Source organism: Macaca mulatta, chromosome 13 (genome assembly GCF_049350105.2).
Source record: "Macaca mulatta isolate MMU2019108-1 chromosome 13, T2T-MMU8v2.0, whole genome shotgun sequence".
NCBI classification, from domain to species: Eukaryota; Metazoa; Chordata; class Mammalia; order Primates; family Cercopithecidae; genus Macaca; species Macaca mulatta.
In genome coordinates, this window is record NC_133418.1 from 55,349,357 (window position 1) to 55,373,024 (window position 23,668).

At 41.4% G+C, this 23,668-nt stretch overlaps 1 protein-coding gene across 13 annotated transcripts in view; it reads left to right on the forward strand.

Moving 5' to 3' along the window:
• Positions 1–17,956, forward strand: part of NFU1 (NFU1 iron-sulfur cluster scaffold) — a 43,296-nt gene extending 25,340 nt beyond the window's left edge. For 10 of the 13 annotated variants that reach the window (XM_077959482.1, XM_077959486.1, XM_015112596.3 and 7 more), the window contains 3 exons: positions 5,818–5,878; positions 13,410–13,584; positions 17,792–17,956. In XM_077959482.1, the coding sequence (XP_077815608.1) occupies positions 5,818–5,878; positions 13,410–13,584; positions 17,792–17,836 (281 nt within the window). In that variant the 3' untranslated portion in view covers positions 17,837–17,956. Of the gene's footprint in view, positions 1–5,817; positions 5,879–7,683; positions 7,779–13,409; positions 14,716–17,791 lie in introns of all 13 variants that reach the window. The other 3 variants (XR_013402748.1, XM_077959483.1, XM_015112597.3) reach the window with 3 other exon arrangements.
• The last annotated feature ends 5,712 nt before the right edge of the window (positions 17,957–23,668 follow it).

The window sequence follows — 23,668 nt, forward strand, 5'->3', positions numbered from 1 at the left end:
AAAAAAAAAAAGGTCTCATTCTCTCTGTATATATATATAAATATTCTGAATATTAATTCTTTGTTAGGTATTTTCTTAGTAAATGATATCTCCCTAACTGTGACTTAACTTTGCATTTTGTTTATGATGTCTTTTGTCATACAGAAAATTTTCATTTTAATGTGGTTACATTTGTTCATCTTTTTCCTTTGTGGTTTGTGCCTTTTGTACCTTGTTTTAGTAAGTTATTTAGTGTAAAGCACTTGGAAGAGTGACTATACATAAAGCTCCATAAGTATTTGCTGATACTGTTGTATTTGTTGTTGATGAAGTTTTTCCTTTCTCTATCACAAAGATATTGTCATATGTGTATGTATTTTTGTTTTTTAAAGTTTTATTTTTTACACCTACATATTTAATCACTGTGGGATTTGTTTTTCTGTATAGTTTAAAATATAATTTCATCTTTTTCTAAATAGCTAAACAAGTATCCCAGTCTTTCCTCATGAATTTATAATATTATACATGGGTCTTTTTCTAAGATGTTTTTTGTCCCTGTGGTCTTTTTGCCCTCTTCCTGTTTTAATAACATACAGAGTTTTAATTACAGTATCTCTGTAACAATTAGCATAGTATATGATAATATCTGGAAAAAAAAGTTCCTCAATAAAAAAAACTTTCAGGTGGTCTGGTCACTTTATTCTTCCTTGTAAATGTATTGATCATCTTGTAAAGTCTCTGAAAAACCATGTCAAGAGCTTGGTTGAAGTTGCATTAAATTTATAGATTAAATTTGGGAGAATTAACATTTCTTCAACATTGATATTTTTTCATCCCCAAATTTTCCCATTTACTTGAGACTTATGTTCTTTTCTTGGTATGAGCTCATGTTAGTTCTAGGTACCATATAGGTTTTGTTGTCATAAAGGTTCTTATTTTGTTTAGTAAGCACTTAGATATACTGATTACGATATTTCAGGCACAATTCTAAGCACTTCACAAGTATAAACTCACTTAATTCTTAAAGTAACCTTATCAGATAGGAACTGTTATCACATTTAACACATGAGAAAACTGAGGCATTGAATGGTTGAGTAATTTGCTCAAGGTCACACAGGTAGTAAGTGGCAGAGATAGATACAAACTTTGGGCAATCTGGCTCCAGCGTTAATGCTTTTAACCACTCTACCATGCTGCCTGTATCTGCTTTTTGGTTTTTGAGACATGGTCTTTGTTGCCCAGGCTGGAGAGCGATGGTGTGATCTCAGTTCACTGCAACCTCTGCCTCCCAGGTTCAAGTGATTCTCCTGCCTCAGCCTCCTGAGCAGCTGGGATTACAGGCGCCCACCACCACGCCCGACTGATTTTTGTATTTTTAGTAGAGATGGGGTTTCGCCATGTTGGCCAGGCTGCTCTCGAACTCCTGACCTCAGGTGATTCGCCTGCCTTGGCCTGCCGAGGTGCTGGGATTATGGGTGTGAACCACCTCACTCGGCCCTGTATGTTTTAAAATAATGTTTTCTAATTTGGGGTGTTGGATATAGGAATACTGTTGATTTTTGTATATTGATCTTATATCTGTCAAGATTAGCACTCATTAGTTCTAGTAGTTCATCAATGTTAATACGCATTGACTACAAAAACATTGATATGTGCATACACACATATATACACTGCTATAGTTTCTACGTTTGTCCCCTCCAAATCTCATGCCAAAATTTGATCCCCAAGGCCGGGCGCGGTGGCTCAAGCCTGTAATCCCAGCACTTTGGGAGGCCGAGACGGGCGGATCACGAGGTCAGGAGATCGAGACCATCCTGGCTAACACCGTGAAACCCCGTCTCTACTAAAAAATACAAAAAACTAGCCGGGCGAGGTGGCGGGCGCCTGTAGTCCCAGCTACTCCGGAGGCTGAGGCAGGAGAATGGCGTAAACCCGGGAGGCGGAGCTTGCAGTGAGCTGAGATCCGGCCACTGCACTCCAGCCCGGGCTACAGAGCAAGACTCCGTCTCAAAAAAAAAAAAAAAAAAAAAAAAAAAATTTGATCCCCAGTGTTGGAGGTAGAGTCTAATGGGAGGTGAGTGGGTCATGGAGATGGATCCCTCAATAGTAGATGAATGCCCTCTGGAAAAGCCGGGGGTAGGAGGGGAGGGGAGTGAGATCTTACTCTATTACTTCTTTTGAGAGCTGAGTGCTAAGAAGAGTCCCACTAAGACCATCTCCTTCCTGTCTCACCATGTGATCTCTGCGTGGGCCAGCTTCCCTTCTTCCATGAGGGGAAGCAGCTTGAGGCCCTCACCAGATGCCAAGTCTTCAACTTTTCTAGACATCAGAATCAACCAAATAAACATTTTTTTCTTTATAAATTACACAGTCTCAGGTATTCCTTTATAGCAACACTAAGTAGACTATGACATGCAGAAACATTTGTATAATTATCTTTAGGTGATACAGATATATTTTTAGATGTATATCTTAAGAGTCTTAGAGATATGCACAAGGCAACATGTAGAAACATGTTCACTGAAATATTTTTTAACTATACCAGCAGTTAAAAGGAATGAACTAGATTGGGAGATAGCAACATAGAAACATAAAAAAGAAAATATTAAATGAAAAAGGAAAATTCAAATGTATGTACATTTATAAATGTACCATTTATGAAAATTTTTAGTACTACATGAAACAGTTACGTGTGTTCTTTATGGATCCATATGTAAACCTTATAACTTATTTTAGAGTAATTTGACTATATCCACTAACATTAAAAATGCACAAGCTAGGCCAGGCGCGGTGGCTCATGCCTGTAATCCCAGCACTTTGGGAGGCCAAGGCGGGTGGATCACCTGAGGTCAGGAGTTCGAGACCAGCCTGGCCAACATTGCATAACCCCCCTAAAAATACAAAAATTAGCCAGGTGTGGTAGCAGGTACCTGTAATCCTGACTACTTAGGAGGCTGAGGCAGGAGAATCACTTGAACCTGTGAGGCCGAGGTTGCATTGAGCTGACGTTTTGCCATTGCACTCCAGCCTGGGCAAAAAGAGTGAAACTCTGTCAAAAAAAAAAAAAAAAAAAAAAAAAAAAGCACAAGCCTGTTTACTGAAATATCCCACCAGTAGGAATTTATCTCATAAATATAATTGCAAAAGTACATTGATGTATATGTGTGTGTGTGTGTGTGTGTGTATTTTTTTTTTTTTTTTGAGATGGAGTTTCACTCTTTCACCCAGGCTGAAGCGCAGTGGCGTGATCTCAGCTCACTGCAACCTCCGACTCCTGGGTTCAAGTGATTCTCCTGCCTCAGCCTCTGGAGTAGCTGGAATTACAGGCACCCGCAACCACTCCCGGCTAATTTTTGTATTTTTAGTGGAGATGGGATTTCACCATGTTGACCAGGCTGGTCTTGAACTCCTGACCTCAAGTGATCTGCCCACCTTGGCCTCCCAAGGTGCTGGGATTACAGGTGTGAGCCACTGAGCCCGGCCTTTTGATATATATTTATATAAGCAAGTATGTTGCAGGATTGTTAGAAATAGCAGCAAACTGTATAAACAACTGAAATAAGACACTGGCCAAAGACAAATCTATATAAAAGTTACTGTGTACCTATTTTATTGAGACATATTTGTATATGCCAATGGGGAATGACCTTCCAGATATTTTACATAGAAAAGAGCAAGATATAGAATAGTATGTATAGTATGATCTCATTTGTGTTAATTTATACATGTAAATGTAAACACATGCTGGGAAGATATAAACCTAACTCATGATAGTGATTGTCTATGGAAGGGATGGTAGGGAAGTGGAATTTAGGTTTACTGATCTAAGACAGTTTTAGCTTTTGTGCTTTTTTCCCCCAACAAATTTATTTATTTATTTATTTATTTTTATTTATTTATTTTTTTGAGGTGGAGTCTCACTCTGTTGCCCAGGCTGGAGTGCAGTGGTGCAATCTCGGCTCACTGCAACTTCCACCTCCTGGGTTCAAGCAATTCTCCTGCCTCAGCCTCCCAAGTTGCTGGGATTACGGGCATGTGCCACCACGTCCAGCTAATTTTTGTATTTTTGGTAGAAACAGGGTTTCACCATGTTGGCCAGTCTGGTCTTGAACTCCTGACCTCAGGTGGTCTGCCTGCCTCAGCCTCCCAAAGTGCTGGGATTATAGGTGGGAACCACCTTTTGTGTGTTTTCTTTTCCTTTTAAATTTTTAAATTTTTCTTTTCTTTCTTTCTTTCTTTTTTTTTTTTTTTTTTTTGAGATAGAGTCTTGCTCTGTCAGCCAGGCTAGAATACAGTAGTGCAATCTTAGCTCACTGCAATCTCCGCCATCTGGGTCCAAGTGATTCTCCTGTCAGCCTCCTGAGTAGCTGGGATGACAAACACCCACCACCACACCTGGCTAATTTTTGTATTTTTAGTAAAGACAGGGTTTTGCCATATTGGCCAGGCTGGTCTGGAACTCCTGACCTCAAGTGATGTGCCTACTTCAGCCTCCCAAAGTGCTGGGATTACAGGCATAAGCCATGTTTTATTTCTTTTCTTTAAAAACTCAATGTAATTTAATTTTAGGGGTTGCCAGAATCTAGTGTTTGTTATAATGTGATATGAAATCTCTACATTTTTGGTTTTCTCAAAGGCTAACTTTTTGCTCAGAAGATGTGTAGAACATTTCAGAGGCCTGGCATGGCTCATGCCTGTAATCTCAGTACTTTGGGGGACCGAGGCAGTAGGATCATTTGAGCCCAGGGGTTGAAGATCATCTTGGGCAACTGGTTTAGTCTGTTCTCACACTGCTGATAAAGACATACCTGAGACTGGGTAATTTATAAAGGAAAGAGGTTTAATTGACTCACAGTTCAGCATAGCTGGGGAGGCCTTAGGAAAGTTACAATCATGGCGGAAGGGGAAGCAAACATGTGAGTCTTCACATGGTGGCAACAAGGAGAAGTGCCAAGCAAAAGGGAGAAAAGTTCCTTATAAAACCATCAGATCTCGTGAGAACTCACTCACTATCACGCGAACAGCATGAGGGTAACCATCCCCATGATTCAATTACCTCCTACCACCTCCCTTCCACAACACATGGGGATTATGGGAACTACAGTTCAAGATGAGATTTGACTGGGGACACAGCCAAACCATATCAGCAACATGGCGAGACCCCATCTCTACAGAAAATAAAAAAAATTGCCTGGGTGTGGTGGCTCACACCTGTGGTCCCAGACTACTTGGGAGACTGAGGCAGGACTGCTTGAGCCCAGGAGGTTGAGGTTGCAGTGAGCTGTGATCACACCACTGCACTCCTGACAGGGCAACAGAGTGAAACGCTGTCTCAAGAAGAAAAAAAAAAACATTTCAGAAATTCCCAGAAGGCTTACATCTATATTTAGTATGGTTGACATTTTGAAAACCAGTAAGTTGAGAAACTGACGATGTAACTTAACTTGCAAAATAGGTGTGCCTTTTTGTCTCAAAGTTTCCATCAAAATTCAGTTTCTTTTCTCTGATACTTTCAATCCTTGAGAACAGAGAACATCTGCATATTTACTGGCTTAAAATTTCAAACCCTAACATCATTAGTATACCAAGATGTTTTAGTGTACTCATCTTTATCACCAAATGTTGAGTTGATCAGTATTCCCAAATTTTTCTTCAGAGAATCACATGAATGATTTTCTCTTCAGTTTCCCAAAATATATCTCCATACCAAGTTACATGTTCTATAGTTTTATGTTTTTAATGAACCATGTAGTTAAAATCATTCTGTTTTAATACTTGTACTTGCATGGCTATAAAATTTCTACTCTTGATGTTTTTATATGTAATTATTTCTAGGATCTGAAGAAGATGATGAAGTTGTGGCAATGATTAAGGAATTGTTAGATACTAGAATACGGTATGTGCTCCTCTCTCTACCTGAGTTCAAGTGCTTCGGAGGCATTTTACATTATAGCAATACAGTTTTAATTGGCCATGAGATTATAGTAGATTTTCAAAATAAGTGCAGGTTAACGTAAACCACAGCAGGTAACCATGATAATCGAATTTAAAGCCTGTATCTTCACTACATTTGCTCAAAATTTTAAAACATCCAATGTTTTTAAACATATTCAATGAAGAAATGTATTATTCACAGTCTCAATTTAGATTCGATATTGTTATAATACCAAATTTCTTAAAAAGAAAAAAAAAAGACTGAATGTTTGGAAAGGTTGCGAAGAGAGAATGAGTACCTATTTTCAGTGTATTGCCCATACAAAATAAATTTAAATGAGTGGAGAACAGCAGGCTTCTACTTTTGCTTGTAGCAGACCAATAGTCATGCTGAGAACTCCCAGAAAAGCTGGATAAAGTACAGTAAAAAGAATTTGTTTGAAAGCATTAGATAGCTGCCAAAGCAAGCAAGATTTGAGGTGCCAAGATCCTGGAGAGAAGGGAAGCTCACTGAGTTTTCCCTTCAGGCATTTGCTGTACCTTGCTACATAGGGGGTAGAAGAAGCTGGGCAGAGGGCAGCTGCTAAGAATCGGAGAAACCACTGGGCTCTCAGAAAATTTATTTAGATGGGAAGACAAAAATTAAAATTCTGGGTTACCAGTGAAATCTTGATTTCAAGGACCAAGATCCTAGAGAGTAGGGAAGTTAAGAAAAGTAAGCCTATAGTTGTTGTTTTTCTTTTTATACTTTAAGTTCTCGGGTACATGTGTACAACGTGCAGGTTTGTTACATATGTATACATGTGCCATGTTGGTGTGCTGCACCCATTAACTTGTCATTTACATTAGGTATATCTCCTAATGCTATCCCTTCCCCCTCCCCCGACCCCACAACAGGTCCCTGTGTGTGATGATCCCCTTCCTGTGTCCAAGAGTTCTCATTGTTCAATTCCCACCTATGAGTGAGAACATGCGGTGTTTGGTTTTCTGTTCTTGAGATAGTTTTTTTTTATTTTAAGACGGAGTCTCGCTCTGTCGCCCAGGCTGGAGTGCAACCTCAGTTCACTACAGCCTCGCCTGCCAGGTTCAAGCAGTTCTTCACATTCAGCCTCCTGAGTAGCTGGGATTACAGGCATGTGCCACCACACCCAGCTAATTTTTGTAGTTTTGGAAGAGATGGGATTCCACCATGTTGGCCAGGCTGGTCTTGAACTCCTGACCTCGTGGTCCTCACACCTCAACCTCCCAAAGTGCTGGGATTACAGATGTGAGCCACAGCACCCAGCCAAGTAAGCCTATAGTTAGTAACAATGTATTCTTGAAAATTGTGGCTTGGCACGGTGGCTCACGCCTGTAATCCCAGTACTTTGGGAGGCCGAGGCGGTTGGATCACCTAAGGTCAGGAGTTCAAGACCAGCCTGGCCAACATGTTGAAACCTCGTCTCTACTAAAAATACAAAAATTAGTCAGGCGTGGTGGTGGGCATCTGTAGTCCCAGCTACTATGGAGACTGAGGTAGGAGAATTGGTTGAACCCAGGAGGCGGAGGTTGCAGTCAGCCAAGATTGCGCCATTGCACTCCAGCCTGGGTGACAAGCAAAACTCCTTCTCAAAAAAAAAAAAAAAAAAATTGCTAAGATAGTAGTTATTAAGTTCTTGACACAAAAAACAGGTATGTGAGGTAATGTATATGTTAATTAGCTTGATTTAGTCATTCCATGGTGTATACAGATTTTTTTTTGAGACGGAGTCTTGCTCTGTCACCCAGGCTGGAATGCTGCGTGATCTCGGCTCACTGCAACCTCTGCCTCCCGGGTACAAGTGATTCTCCTGCCTCAGCCTCCTGAGTAGCTGGGATTACAGGTATGTACCACCACACCCAGCTAATTTTTGTAGTTTTAGTAGAGACAGGGTTTTGCCATGTTGTCCAGGATGGTCACGACCTCCTAACAGGTGATCTACCCTCCTCGGCACCCCAAAGTGCCGGGATTATAGGCATGGGCCACCGCACCTGGCCTACATATTTCAAAACATCATGTTGTACGTGTAAATATCTATAATTTTTCTGAATTAAGAATAATTAATTGGAGGCTGGGCGCGATGGCTCAGGCCTGTAATCCCAGCACTTTGGGAGGCCAAGGCGGGTGGATCGTGAGATCAGGTGATGGAGACCATCCTGGCTAACACGGTGAAACCCTGTCTCTACTAAAAATACAAGAAATTAGCTGGGCGTGGTGGCGGTTGCCTGTAGTCCCAGCTACTCGGGAGGCTGAGGCAAGAAAATGGCGTGAACCCGGGAGGCTGAGCTTGCAGTGAGCCGAGATCATGCTACTGCACACCAGCCTGGGTGACAGAGTGAGACTCCACCAAAAAAAAAAAATAAATAATTAATTGGCCGGGCAGGGTGGCTCACGCCTGTAATCCCAGCACTCTGGGAGGCTGAGGCAGGTGGATCACCTGGGGTCAGGAGTTCAAGACCAGCCTGGCCAACATGGCAAAACCGTGTCTCTACTAAAAAATACAAAAATGAGCCAGGTGTGGTGGCACACTCCTATAATCTCAGCTACTTGGGAGGCTGAGGCACGAGAATCACTTGAACCCGGGAGGTGGAGTTTGCAGTGAGCCAAGATTGTGTCACTGTACTCCAGCCTGGATGCAATACAGTAAGACTCTGTCTCAAAACAAAACAACACAAAACAAAAAAAACTACAGTAATAATTACTTAAAAAAGAAAGAAAAGTAATCCTAACACTCAGATTTTCCCCCATAAGGCAATTACTTATTGTAGCTATGTAAAAGGGGCTAAAGAAGTGTTTAAAAAAAAAAAAGTAGCTGGAAGGCAGAGCAGACTTTTGACAGTCTTATGGTGCTGGGGTCGGGGACAAAAATTGGAGTTTAGACTCTGTCAAGGAGGTTGGGTCTTGAGAACCATCCAAGCCTGGCTGGGTGCGGTGTCTCATGCCTGTAATCTGAGCATTTTGGGAGGCCAAGGTGGGTGGATCACTTGAGGTAAGAAGTTTGAGACCAGCCTGGCCAACATGGTGAAACTCCGTCTCTGTGAAAAATCCCAGCTACTCCGGTAGCTGAGGCAGGAGAATCGCTTGAATTGCAAGCAAAGGCAGAGGTTGCAGTGAGTCAAGATTGCACACCATTGTACTCCAGCCTGGGTAACAGAGCGAGACGGTCTCAAAAAAAAAAAAAAAAAAAAATTCTAAGCTCTTGGTGATTAGGCTCCCCGGAGAATTATACTCTTGAAATGAAGGCACATCAAAGGTATAGTAAGCTTACAAAACTGTAGGCCAGTATTAAGTCAGTTTAATTCCAGAGTAGATGAGCTGTTGACAAAACATAAGATGCATCCTTTTTTTTTAAATTGTTATTATTTTTTAAGATAGGGTCTCGCTTTCCTGCCCAGTCTGGAGTGCAGTGGCATGCTCATGGCTACTTGTGTCCTCAGCTTCCCAGGCTCTAGTGATCCTCCCACCTTGGCTGTCTGAGTAGCTAGAACTACAGGTATGTGCCACCATGCCCAGCTAATTTTTGTATTTTTTGTAGAGATGGGGTTTCCCCGTGTTCCCCAGGCTGGTCTCAAACTCCTGGACTCAGGTGATCCATCTGCCTCAGCCTCCCAAAGTGCTGGGATTATAGGAGTGAGCCACAGCACCCAACCAGGTGAATCCTTTCTGATCAAATATAATCCGAGGTCACTTCAGTGTTTCATACACAGTGTTCATAATTCAGTCAGATATTGCTAGACATATCTAGAAACTAAACCAAGGGAAAGTAAAACAGATTCATAGGTAACCTAGATATTGGAGTTATCATAGTGTTTAAAGAACTATGATTAAAATAAAAAATAGCAAGATGAAGAATTTCATTAGAGAACTGGAATCTATAAAAAAAAAAAAAGAATTAGTGGTCGGGTGCAGTGGCTCACACCTGTAATCCCAGCACTTTGGAAGGCCAAGGTGGGTGGATCACGAGGTCAGGAGATCGAGACCATCCTGGCTAACACAGTGAAACCCCGTCTCCACTAAAAATACAAAAAATTAGCCAGGCGTGGTGGCGGGTACCTATAGTACCAGCTACTCAGGAGGCTGAGGCAGGAGAATGGTGTGAACCTGGGAGGTGGAGCTTGTAGTGAGCCGAGATCATGCCACTGCACTCCAGCCTGGGTGACAGAGTGAGACCCCATCTCGAAAAAAAAAAAAAGAAAAAGAATTAGTAACCCTGGAACTAAAATTATAATGACTGAACTTAAGAACTCATTAGATTAGGTTAACATTAGATTGGACATAGTTGAAGAGAAGATTAGTATACCGGAATTTAAGTCAGTAGAAGATATTCAGCCTGAAGCACAGAGAGAGAAGAGAATAGAAGATATAGGAAAGAAGCATAAGATGATGGGCATGGTGCTCATGCCTATAATCCCAGCACTTTGGGAGGCTGAGGTAGGAGGATTGCTTGAGCTCAGAAGTTAGAGACAACCCTGGCAACATAGTGAGACCTTGTCTCTACAAAAAATTAAAAAATTAGCTGGGTGTGGTGGTGTGCACCTGTAGTCTCAGCTGTTTGTGAGGCGGGAAGATTGCTTGAGCTGGGGAGGTTGAGGCTGCAGTGGACTGTGATCACACCATTGCACTCTGGTCAAGGAGACAGAACAAGACCCTGTCTCACCAAAAAAAAAGAAAAAAAAAAAAGAAATCAAACTTATGGAGGGGAGAAATAGAATAAAAAATACTTCCTCAATCCAAAATGATATAAAATAGGAAACAGCAAATGGTAATATAAACTCAAAAGTATTGGCATTTAAATGACAATGGTTTGATGTACAAAAATAAGATTGTCATATTGGATGTGAAAAGACAAAACCAACTATATACTGCTTAGAAGAAATATAGGGGCCAGGCATGGTGGCTCATGCCTATAATCCTAGCATTTTGGGAGGCCGAGGTGGTAGATTGCTTGAGCCCAGGAATTTGAGACCAGCCTGGGCAACATAGTGAGACCCCATCTCTACAATGAAAGAAAGAGAGAGGGAGGAAGAAAGGAAGGAAGGAAGGAGGGAGGGAGGGGAAAAGAAAAGAGAAGAGAAAAGTAAAGAAATAGAATATTTGTATGACCTTCAGGTAGGCAATTTTTTTTTCCAACGGGACACAAGAAATCAGATAAAGACCGGGCACGGTGGCTTACACCTGTAATACCAGCACTTTGAGAGGCCGAGGCGAGTGGATCACCTGAGGTTGGGAGTTTGAGACCACCCTGACTAACATGGAGAAATCTTCTCTCTACTAAAAACATAAAAAATTAGCCAGGCATGGTGGTGGGCACCTGTAATCCCAGCTACTTGGGAGGCTGAGGCAGGAGAATCCCTTGAACCCAGGAGGCGGAGGTTGTGGTGAGCTGAGATCGCACCATTGCACTCCAGCCTGGGCAACAAGAGCGAAAGTCTGTCTCAAAGAAAATCAGATAAAAGTCAAGGAAAATACATATAAATTGGACTACAGTCAAATTGTGACTCTCTCTTCATCAGAAGATGCCATTGGCTGGGCACAGTGGCTTATGCCTTTAATTCCAGCTACTTAAGAGGCTGAGGCAGGGGAAGCTTCCTTGAGTCTAGGAGTTTTAGGTAGCATTGAGTGGGCTGTGATCATGCCACTGTATTCCAGCCTATGTGACAAAGCGAGATGTTTAAAAAGTGTCATTTGCAGTCAAAAGGCAAGGTACAGATTAGAAGATATTTACAGTGTTTATATGACAGAATATATAAATAACTTGTACAAATTGGTAAGAAAAAGACAATCAGAGACTGCAGCAAGTACTTCGCAAAAGATAATCAAATAGCGGCTGGGCATGGTGGCTCACACCCGTAATCCCAGCACTTTGGGAGGCCTAGGTGAGCAGATCACCTGAGGTCAGGAGTTCAAGATCAGCCTGGCCAACATGGTAAAACCCCGTCTCTACTAAAAATACAAAAAAAAATTAGCCGGGGGTATTGGTGCATGCCTGTAATCCCAGCTATCTGGGAAGCTGATGCAGGAGAATCACCTGTACCCCGGAGGCAGAGGTTGCAGTGAGTTGAGATCGTGCCACTGCACTCCAGCCTGGGCAACAGAGTGAGACTCTGTCTCTGAAAAAAAAAAAGGAAAGAAAATAAGTAGCCACTAAACATGAAAAAGTACTTAACCTCATTAGTTATTATGAATATTCAAACTACAATTAAATATTAGTACAAATCCAGTAAAATAGTTAAAACTATTAAGACTGACAACACCAATTGTTGGTGAGGATGTGGAGCAACAGAAACTCTCATACACTGCTGGTGGAAATGTAAGTTTATATAACTGGAAAACTATATGGCAGTATTTATTAAATCTCAACATATTCATACTCTTCATTCAGCAATTTCACTTTCAGGTATATTCCCAGTAGTAATATATATGCATACCAAAAGACATTTCTAAGAATCTTTATAACTGTACTATTTGTAAAAGCCAAAACCTAGTATTAACCTAAATGTCTATCAACAGTAGAATGGATAAATAAATTCTGGTATATGTGCTTAATGGAATACTATGCAGCAGTGAGAGTAAATGACCTAGTACTATACTCAGCAACATAGATGAATCTCACAAAGAGCACAGGAAGCCAGATACAAAAGGGTAATTCTACGTGATTTATAAATAGAATTTATATTTGTAAATTATAAAGTTCAGAGACTGGCAAAACTCATCAGTGGTGATATGAATTAGGATAATGGCTGCATTTTGGTTGTGGGGAGTGATTGGAGGGAAGCCCAAAGGGGACTTCTGGAGGTGTGGTGTTCTTCTTGGTTTGGGTGGTTATAAATGTGTGTTCACTTTGTGAAACCTTAGTGAACTGTACATACAGGATTTAAGCATTTTTCTGTGTTAATGTTGTATTTCAATGAAAAGTTTACCTGAAAATTAAGCCAGCATATGACAGTCTCCCTTCTCCTTCACTCAAAACAAGTGACTGAGTATGTTTTAGGTAATCACAATAATTATTAGGAAATTTGAAATGTTAAGTGCTTTAAAATATCGTTTTATTTAAAAAAGTTTTCTTTAGAAATGGGGTCTCGCTGTGTCACCCAGGCTGGGGTGCAGTGATTTGATAATAGCTCACTGCAGCTTCCAACTCCTGGGCTCAAGCAGTCTCCTACCTTGGCCTCTCAAATTGCTGCGATTATAGGTGTGAGCCACCATGCCCAGCCTTAAAAAGATATTAGTAAGCAAGATCAAATGTGGTAAGTGGAGGAAATATTTGTATGAGTGAATTTTGATATTTTACCTGAGATTTAAAAAAAATTAATTATAAATAAAACTTAGCCACAGTTATTATTCTCTATTATAAAAGTAGCTTTAACTTTGTGAATTTTACTAATATAAAATGTAAGCTCTGAGCTGTATTAAATTTTTTCAATGAAAACTTGTATTTTAAAGAATATGTCATAAATATTCTTTGACCTCACAGGCCAACTGTGCAGGAAGATGGAGGGGATGTAATCTATAAAGGCTTTGAAGATGGCATCGTACAGCTGAAACTCCAGGGTTCTTGTACTAGCTGTCCTAGTTCAATCATTACTCTGAAAAATGGAATTCAGAACATGCTGCAGTTTTATATTCCAGAGGTAGAAGGCGTAGAACAGGTATGCCAATATTATATGACAGGTCTAGATTTTTTTTCATTTTTTTCTTTTTCTTTGTAGATACAAAGGCTGGAAATAGATGTTAAGGCAAGTATTTGAAAAGAAATTCATGACCTAGCTTTTTCTTCAAGGGCTAGATTTTTGTGTTGCAATTTTTATCAGACTTGAAGTCTCTTATTTTAGAAGTAACTTTAGGCCGGGCACAGTGGCTCACACCTGTAATCCCAGCACTTTGGGAGGCTCAGGTGGGCGGAACACCTGAGGTAGGGAGTTCCAGACCAGCCTGACCAACATGGAGAAAACCCTTTCTCTACTACAAATACAAAATAAGCTGGGCGTGGTGGTGCATGCCTGTAATCCCAGCTACTCGGGAGGCTGAGGCAGGAGAATTTCTTGAACCCTGGAGGCAGAGGTTGTGGTGAGTCGAGATCGCGCCATTGCACTTCAGCCTGGGCAACAAGAGCAAAACTCCATCTCAAAAAAAAAAAAAGAAAAAGAAGTAACTTTAGTGTTATGAGAACCTACTATGTGCCAGGCATTTTGCTCATTTCATCTTCTAGTAACACAGTGCATTAAGTCATTTCCATTTTGCACATAAGGTCACAGAGACTCAGAGGGCATATTGCTGTCCTGATTGCACAAAAATTATGAAAAAGGTTTAACATGTGACACAGTGTTTTATAGATGAGATTTAGAAATCTTTAGTGGAAAAACTCTACTACATCATATTTACCAGTTTTTTTTTTTTTTTGGTAGAGACAGTTTTGCTATGTTGCCCAAGCTGGTCTTGAATTCCTGGCCTCAGGTGATCCTCCCAAAATGCTGGGATTAAGGATTAACACAACTGGCCTAATCTACGTATTCTTAAATATGCAAGCAAGAAGCCCATTAGAAATCGTAGTTTGTCATTATACTGAATAGAATTCTAAAGCTTTATGTATAGCACAATATCAACTTTTTTTTTTTTTTGCCAACATACCTAAGGAGTATAACACAGCACCTTGTCATCAGTAATAATGACTCTTAATACTGCAGTGATTCTCAACCAAAAAGCATGGCCTTATGGAGAGAGATTATCAAGGAGTGAAGGGATGTGTGGAAATTAGAAATTTCCAACCCACAGAATTTCAGGTAATTCATTCTTTTTTTTTTTTTTTTTTTTTTTTGAGACAGAATCTTGTTCTGTTGCCCAGGCTGGAGTGCAGTGACATGCTACCTCGGCTCACTGCAACCTCCACCTTCCAGGTTGAAGCAGTTCCCATCCCTCAGCCTCATGAGTAGCTGAGATTACAGGCACATGCCACCATTTTTTGTATTTTGTATTTTAGTAGAGATGGGATTTCAACGTGTTGCCCAGGCTGGTTTTGAACTCCTGAGCTCAGGCAATTTGCCCGCCTCAGCCTCCCAGAGTGCTAGGATTACAGGCATGAGCCACCACGCCTGACCACCTCAGGTAATTCTGTGCCCTTAAGGGCTCCATTGGGAATCACTCATCCTTGGGTAGTATTAAAATTCATCTGTTCCACAGTGAGCAGGTCTATATAGACCTATTCCCCAAAGTCTTAGGGAGCTGATGAGAGGCTGAAGAAAGAGGCTGACAAATCCAGTTGGTCAGAAAGAAAGATTTAATAGGGACTGAGGAACAGAAGCCATTTATCGGGCAGCTGCAAGATGATGGATCCCTGCATTGTTACCCCCTAGACTCAGGGCGTATATAGCCTAGGAGGAATGTGTACACATGCTTCAGAAGCATGTGTAGTACACATGTGTAGGACAATTGAAGTCAGCCCTTCTGGAAAACGCAAGAATGCTATTTGCCTAATAGCCTATAATTTGCTTAAAGGCAAGATTTATGCTAAGTATGTGTTGTTTAGGATAACATCAAGGTTATTTTTACCTACCTAAGGCAGAATTAAATAGAAATCTCAGAGGCATTCCTAGAACTGAGGTTAGTCAATGTGGCAGATTAGCATCCAAGATGGAGTTGCTTTACCCTCCACACCATCGTTTTGGTCCAGTACATGCCATCTCCTCTTTGAAGTTTTTATCAATCCCCCACTTGGAATTAAGTTCTTTTTGACAGGTCCAAAGCTTCTGTTTTGGTTTTATACTTATGTGGCTTTCTGTATCTGTTTTAGCTTTATGTTTATGTGGAAGCTCCCTAAGAGACCTGAAATCATATCCAAGTCTTTGTATTCCTCTGCAACAACTAGCTGTGTGCCTTACAAATGTCCTATACATGTTTTGTATTAAGTATTTGGGAATATTATTCCAAATTAAGGAATAATTCTGCCTAAAATATGAGTTGGTTGACAAAATTTTTTGGATTGGGTATTGTTGAAATTGGTTGTAAATTTTTTTTTTTTTTTTTTTTTGAGACGGAGTCTCGCTCTGTCACCCGGGCTGGAGTGCAGTGGCTGGATCTCAGCTCACTGCAAGCTCCGCCTCCTGGGTTTACGCCATTCTCCTGCCTCAGCCTCCCGAGTAGCTGGGACTACAGGTGCCCGCCACCTCGCCCAGCTAGTTTTTTTGTATTTTTAGTAGAGAGGGGGTTTCACCGTGTTAGCCAGGATGGTCTCGATCTCCTGACCTCGTGATCCGCCCGTCTCGGCCTCCCAAAGTGCTGGGATTACAGGCTTGAGCCACCGCACCCGGCCTCGTAAAATATTAATTTCTTGGAAATAAATACCAATTTTTACTCAACCGAAAAGATATCCTATGAAAGAATTCTTTTTCTATTGATTGTCTCAGATCAGAGCCAGAATCTAGATTTTTTTTTTTTTTTGAGACGTAGTTTCACTCTTGTTGCCTAGGCTGGAGTACAATGGCGTGATCTTGGCTCACTGCAGCCTCCACCTCCCGAGTTCAAATGATTCTCCTGCCTTAGCCTCCCCCGTAGCTGGAATTACAGGCGCGCGCCACCACGCCCGGCTAATTTTCGTATTTTTAGTAGAAACAGGGATTTCACCATGTTGACCAGGCTGGTCTTGAAGTCTTGACCTCAGGTGATCCGCCCGCCTCAGCCTCCCAAAGTGCTGGGATTACAGGCGTGAACCACCGTGCCTGGCCCAGATTTTTTTTTTTTTTTTTTAAACCTTATTTTGTTCCATTATCATCTATATGCCTTAAAAAATTACATTAGTTGATACTTTGGTGGATTGACTGAGAAACATTTTATTCATTTGTCCAGGGTGGGGTGATGAATTGGCCTTCAGATTAGAAACTTGAATTGGCATCTAATTGTAGTAGGTGTGGCAAGGAGGAAAAAGCATTCTTAGGTTTATGTAACTTTTTCCTTCTCCAATGGAGTTAGTCTGTTATCTTAGTAATACATTAACTCATGGAAAGATAATAGTTGTTGTAACATTTTCCTGAGGTTTAAAATGACCTTTTATCTGAGTAAAACTAAAATAATTAGTTTCTAATATGGTGGATTTGTTTTGTTTTTTACTTTCCTTGGGGATTAATTTTAATAAAAATAAATGCTTTCATAATAACAGTTTGGTATAGCTTCACAGAATATATTTAAGTAAATAAGATGGTTTTGAAAAAAAGAAAAAGTCAATTACGTTAGTCTTATGGATAGAGAATACCAGTTAATTTTTTTTTTTTTTTTTTTTTTTTGAGACAGAGTCTCGCTCTGTCACCAGGCTGGAGTGCAGTGGCATGATTTCGGCTCACTGCAATCTCCACCTCCCTGGTTCACGCTATTCTCCTGCCTCAGCCTCCCTAGTAGCTTGGACTATAGATGCCCGCTATCACGCCCAGCTAATTTTTTGTATTTTTAGTAGAGACGGGGTTTCACCGTGTTAGCCAGGATGGTCTCCATCTCCTGACCTTGTGATCCACCTGCCTCGGCCTCCCAGAGTGCTGGGATTACAGGCATGAGCCACCGTGCCTGGTCCCAGTTAATTATTTATAGTCTTTTCTGCCCAGCTGAGACTCTGCTGTGGGTAGCCTCTTTGAGACAAGGAGAAGTGATCAATGCTTTAATTAATTTCCAAATATTTAATTTGCTTTTATGTTTTTAGGATACCAGGTTATGATTAAAACCTTGTTCTTTGGGGCTGTTAATAGATTTATTCTTACTGGCTTGTCATGCATTGTTACAGAGTATATCAGGTAAAGAAGTAATAGTAAAATCAGGAAAAGAGCAAAATCTAATCATTTTCTTAATTCTTAAATTGTCTTTGTTTTTTGGTTTTAGGTTATGGATGACGAATCGGATGAAAAAGAAGCAAACTCACCTTAAAATAATCTGGATTTTCTTTGGGCACAACAGTCAGACTTGTTGATAATATATATGAAGTTTTTATTATTAATATGCTGAGGAACTTGAAGATTAATAAAATATGCTCTTCAGAGAATGATATATAAATATTACATGTTTGCTTTACCTCATATGAGTTATTTATAACCTCTTGAATCATCTTCTGTACATGTGGATTTTATCCAAGGATATTTTTATTTTTGTTCCTCATTTCCCATGGCTCCTTTGCATATGTGTGAAGGAGTTTAAAATACATTTCCTCCCCATCTAATTTATTTACTTTTTTCATACAGGAAGAAACAGAATGCTTTTCAGAATATTCTAAAATGGCTTTTTGCAAAATATCTAAAACTATTTTTAATGAAGTTTTTAGCTTAAGAAACAGCTAGGGCCGGGCATGGTGGCTCAAGCCTATAATCCCAGCACTTTGGGAGGCTGAGACGGGCGGATCACGAGGTCAGGAGATCGAGACCATCCTGGCTAACATGGTGAAACCCCGTCTCTACTAAAAAATACAAAAAACTAGCTGGGCGAGGTGGTGGGCGCCTGTAGTCCCAGCTACTCAGGAGGCTGAGGCAGGAGAATGGCGTAAACCCAGAAGGCGGAGCTTGCAGTGAGCTGAGATCCAGCCACTGCACTCCAGCCTGGGGACAGAGTGAGACTCCGTCTCAAAAAAAAAAAAAAAAAACCCAGCTAAACAATTCTGTTTTAAAAATGGTATCTGGCTACTAGCCCTCAATTAAGTAGCGAAGAACTTAAGACCAAAAAATCCCAAAAATGGCCCGGTGTGGTGGCTAATGCCTGTAATCCCAGCACTTTGGGAGGCTGAGGTGGGCGGATCACGAGGTCAGGAGTTTGAGACCAGCCTGAACAACATGGTGAAGCCCTGTCTCTACTAAAAATACAAAAATTAGCCGGGCATGGTGGCACATTCCTGTAATCCCAGCTACTCAGGAGGCTGAGGCAGGAGAATTGCTTGAAACCGGGAGGCGGAGGTGGCAGCGAGCTGAGATCACACCACTGCACTCCAGCTTGGGCAACAGAGTGAGACTTCATCTCAAAAACAAACGCAAAAGATCAAAAACTAACTTCTAGAATCCGGACACAGTTTCTATTGGTTAAGATGGAGATGGCTGAATTAGAAAAACTGCCTCAGCATGCCCAGCCTTTACCTTATGAATCAGAATTGCTGAAGAAGAGAGAAGAAGCTGCTTTGGTCCTTCCACTGGCTTCTGACTCAGAGATCCATAATCTGTACCATGCCAGAAATGTGCACTGTTATCTTTCTACTCTAGGGGTGCTGCTTTTTCAGGTAGCCAAAAGAGTGATTTAGCGTTCTCTCTCATTTTTCTATAGTAATTCAGAGACTGCAGTTAATAGAAAATACAGGGAAAGGAAAGATGGGAAATAGTAGTGATAAATTGCATCTCTGGAATTCTAGTCCCTCAAATTAAGGAGATTAAGATAGTCATGGAAACAGGAAGAACTCTAGCAGTTGTGAGTGCTGGGAATTGAAGTTTTTACTTTTATCCTTTGGTTCACTGAACCAAATAGTAGGGTTGGAGAATTCATTCCTGGAGATATCATGTATGAATTTAATTTAGACCCTGGGAATTGCTTCATAAGCAAGGCAACTTAACCTGCCCTTTAGTTGAAGCTACAGGAAATTGACATGGTAGATGAGATGCAAGTAATGGCATATCTTGGATGTGACCATGAAATAAGAGGCTGAATTGGGTGGAGGGTTAGATTATTAGAAGAGAGGAAATTGGCCCGGCGCAGTGGCTCACGCCTATAATCCCAACACTTTGGGAGGCTGAGGTGGGCAGATCACTTGAGGTAAGGAATTCGAGACCAGCCTGGCCAATGGTGAAACCCCGTCTCTACTAAAAATACAAAAATTAGCCAGGTGAGGTGGCATGTGCCTGTAATCCCAGCTACTCAGGAGGCTGAGGCACGAAAATCCCTTGAACCTGGGAGGCGGAGGTTGCAGTGAGCTGGGATTATGCCACTGCACTCCATCCTGGGTGACAGAGCGAGATTCTGTCTCAACAAACAAACCAACAACAACAAAAAAAATCAGGAAATTCTTCAATTGAGAAGCCAAAGTATTGGAAAGATTTTCTACAAAATTAACAGCCATGAAGAACAAGGAGGAAAGGTGTGGGATTCTAGGCATAAAGAGTAGTATAATCAGAATTGTAAGTGTGAAATGTATTTGGGAACCTCAAGAAGCTAAGTATGGCTTGAGTATAACGTGAAAATGGTGCACAAGTAGGCAGTGGTAGTATAGAGAATGCCACAGAAACTCTTGGTTGCCTACCCTCACATATACCCTCACTTCTTGTTAAGGAAGGCCCTCTCAGTAGGTCTCACCTCAGTCCCAGGGGATAAGTTATGATTAAACCAGTCACTTTAACTCCATTTTTCTTTTCCAAGTCATTAGTCTGTGGGTAGCCATATGACCTAGCTCTGGCCAGTAAACTGGAAGAGAAAGTCTGTTGGAGAATTCTGGAAAGATTGTCTTTCCTGGTTAAGACAGTGTGTATGTGAGTTAATCTCTGGAAAGAAGGCCCCCGTTTTTTTTCTCCATTCCTTTTCTTCCTGCTTGGTACACTGTAGAGTGTGATGTTCAAAGCAATGATAATCAACTTGTAATCATGACTAAAAGTTTGTTCACTGAGAATAGCAAAGAGCAAAGAAAGGGTCTGGATCCTTGGCCTTGCACGGTGGCTTATACCTGTAATCTCAGCACTTTGGGAGGCCCAGGCGGGTAGATCACTTGAGGCCAAGAGTTTGAGACCAGTGTGGCCACCATGGTGAAACCCCATCTCTACTTAAAAACACAAAAATTAGCCTGGTGCAGTGGCATATGCCACCTAGTAGCCCCAGCTGCTAGGGAGTCTGAGGCTTGAGAATCACTTGAGCCTGGGAGGTAGAGGTTGCAGTAAGGTGAGATCATGTCACTGCACTCCACCCTGGGCGACAGCAAGACTGTGTCTCAGAAAAAAAAAAAAAGGAAAAAAAAAGAGAGGGCCTGGATCCTTGAGACATTGTTGGCCTTTTGGCCAGACTAAGAATTACACTCATTTTCAGAGTTTATATGACGTGAGATAAATGTTTTTCTTGTTTTAGCTACTGTTATCAGGTATTCCGTAACTTGAAGCTGATTGCATTCGGAGAGACTGGTAAGTGATGGAGGACTTGGTAAATACTTTTACCAATTTTTCATTTGTGGTAAACTGCCAAATGTCAACCTTAAAATGAAAACATGCCGGCTGCAGTGGCTCACGCCTGTAATTCCAGCATTTTGAGAGGCTGAGGCAAGTGGATCGCCTGAGGTCAGAAGTTCGAGACCAGTCTGGCAAACATGGTAAAACCCTGTCTCTACTAAAAAAATACAAAAATTAGCTGGGCATGGTGGTGGGCCCCTGTAATCCCAGCTACTCGGGAGGCAGAGGCAGAGGCAGGAGAACCGTTGGAACCCGGGAGGCAGAGGTGGCAGTGAGCTGAGATCACGCAACTGCACTCCAGCCTCGATGACAGAGCAAGACTCCATGTCAAAACAAAAACAAATTAACTTGTATTTTTAAATTAATTGAACCACTATTCAAATACTAAGTTTAGGCCGGGCGCGGTGGCTCAAGCCTGTAATCCCAGCACTTTGGGAGGCCGAGATGGGCGGATCACGAGGTCAGGAGATTGAGACCATCCTGGCTAACACGGTGAAACCCCGTCTCTACTAAAAATACAAAAAAAAACTAGCCGGGCGAGGTGGTGGGCACCTGTAGTCCCAGCTACTCGGGAGGCTGAGGCAGGAGAATGGCGTAAACCTGGGAGGTGGAGCTTGCAGTGAGCTGAGATCCGGCCACTGCACTCCAACCTGGGCGACAGAGCGAGACTCCGTCTCAAAAAAAAAAAAAAAAAAAACAAATACTAAGTTTAATCAGGTAATGGTTTTTATTTTGGAATATTTATACTGAATTTCTCCCTATATAATCCCAAAGAAAGACTAATAATCACTATTAGTTGTGTTTAGCCAAAACAAAAATTAAAAAAAAAAAAACCAAACATACAAGAAACCCCCAAAATGTATAAAATATTTTGTATTTATTTATTTTTTCTTTTTCTTTTTAAAATAGAGATGAGGTCTTACCCTGTTACCCAGGCTGGAGTTGCAGTGGTGCAATCATAGCTCAGTGCAGCCTCAAACTCCTGGGCTCAAGCCATCTTCCTGCCTCAGCCTCCCAAGTAGCTAGGACTACAGGCATGCACAACCATGTCCAGCTTTTATAAAATATTTTACATGAAATATCCTGAAAACACTTTGTAAATATAGGATGCTTCAATAAGTATTTGAAACTAAGATTATTGGTCAAGAGTACGCCAGGCATTTGGGGGGTTTTTCTTTTTTTTTTTTGTTGAGACAGGGTCTCACTCTATTGCCTTCAGGCTGGAGTGCAGTGGCGTGATTGTGGGTCAGTGCAGCCTTGACTTCCCACACTCAAGTGATTCTTCCACCTCCGCCTCCCAAGTAGTTGGGACTATAGGTGCACACTACCACACCCAGCTATTATTATTTTTTTTTTTTGTAGAGACAGGATTTCACCATGTTGCTCAGGTGGATCTGCAACTCATGGGCTCAAGTGATCCACCTGCCTCAGCATCCCAAAGTGCTGAGATTACAGGCGCGAGCCACCACGCCTGGCCTGAGGATTTTTCACTAACCAAAATTAAGATGAAGCCCTATACAGGATGACATACAGTCATATGAGAGCAACATATATAAAAATAGCAAACGTTCATTGAACATTCAATGTTCATGTATTCATTGAACATCCTTTGTTCTCAAGCCTGAGGTTTTCACAAACACTGTTCTAAGCACCTTACATTTATGAAGTCATTTAATCGTATGCGATTGTCAACTATTGTCCCTCCTCCGCACCCCCCCCCTTTTATTTTTGAGACAAAGTCTTGCTCTGTCATCCAGGCTGGAGTGCAGTGGCACCATCTCAGCTCACTGCAACCTCCTCCTCCCAAGTTCAAGCGATTCTTCTGGAATTACAGGCATGTGCCACCATGCCCGACTATTTTTGTATTTTTGGTAGAGACAGGGTTTCACCATATTGGCCAGGATGGTCCCTGACCTCAAGTGATCCACCCGCCTTGGACTCCCAAAGCTCTGTGATTACAGGCATGAGCCACTGTGCCTGGCCTATTGTCTCCATTTTTATAAATTGGAAGATGGAGGTACAAGGAAAAGTACATTGTCCATTGCCATGCAACTTGAGTGGAAAAGCCAGGAACATGAACTCTGGCATTCTGGCTGCAAGGCCTATGCACATTATAGCTATTCTATTCTGTCTTAAGGAAGTTGGGCCCATACCCCTCTTGAGTATTCCTACTTGAGGGAGGGGAGAAGCTTTCCTTGCTTTCATAGGTGCTTACTAATGGGCAAGAGTCTAGAACCACAGTAGACAAAAGCAGTGGTATGAACATGTGTGTCCATTTTTTTGTGCAGGAATATGAAGCTGGTTGCTTTCCAGTCCAGAGGGAATCTGCACCCCTCTTGGGAAATCCTAGCCATATATTCCATTTTGCCATATCAGTGTTATCTGTGATTATTCCCTAGGGGCTTATAGGATATAGAGAAGCAACTTTTGTATCCCTTGAAAGAAACCCTAGAAAATAGTACTTTTTCGGTGTCCTTACGTTTCAAGTGATCTTTCAGTTCTAGGCAGCTCCCTGAATGGTTCACCCTTATTGTGGCTCTGTTCACATCTTACAGGACAGAAATAGTAGGTTAAAGATAGG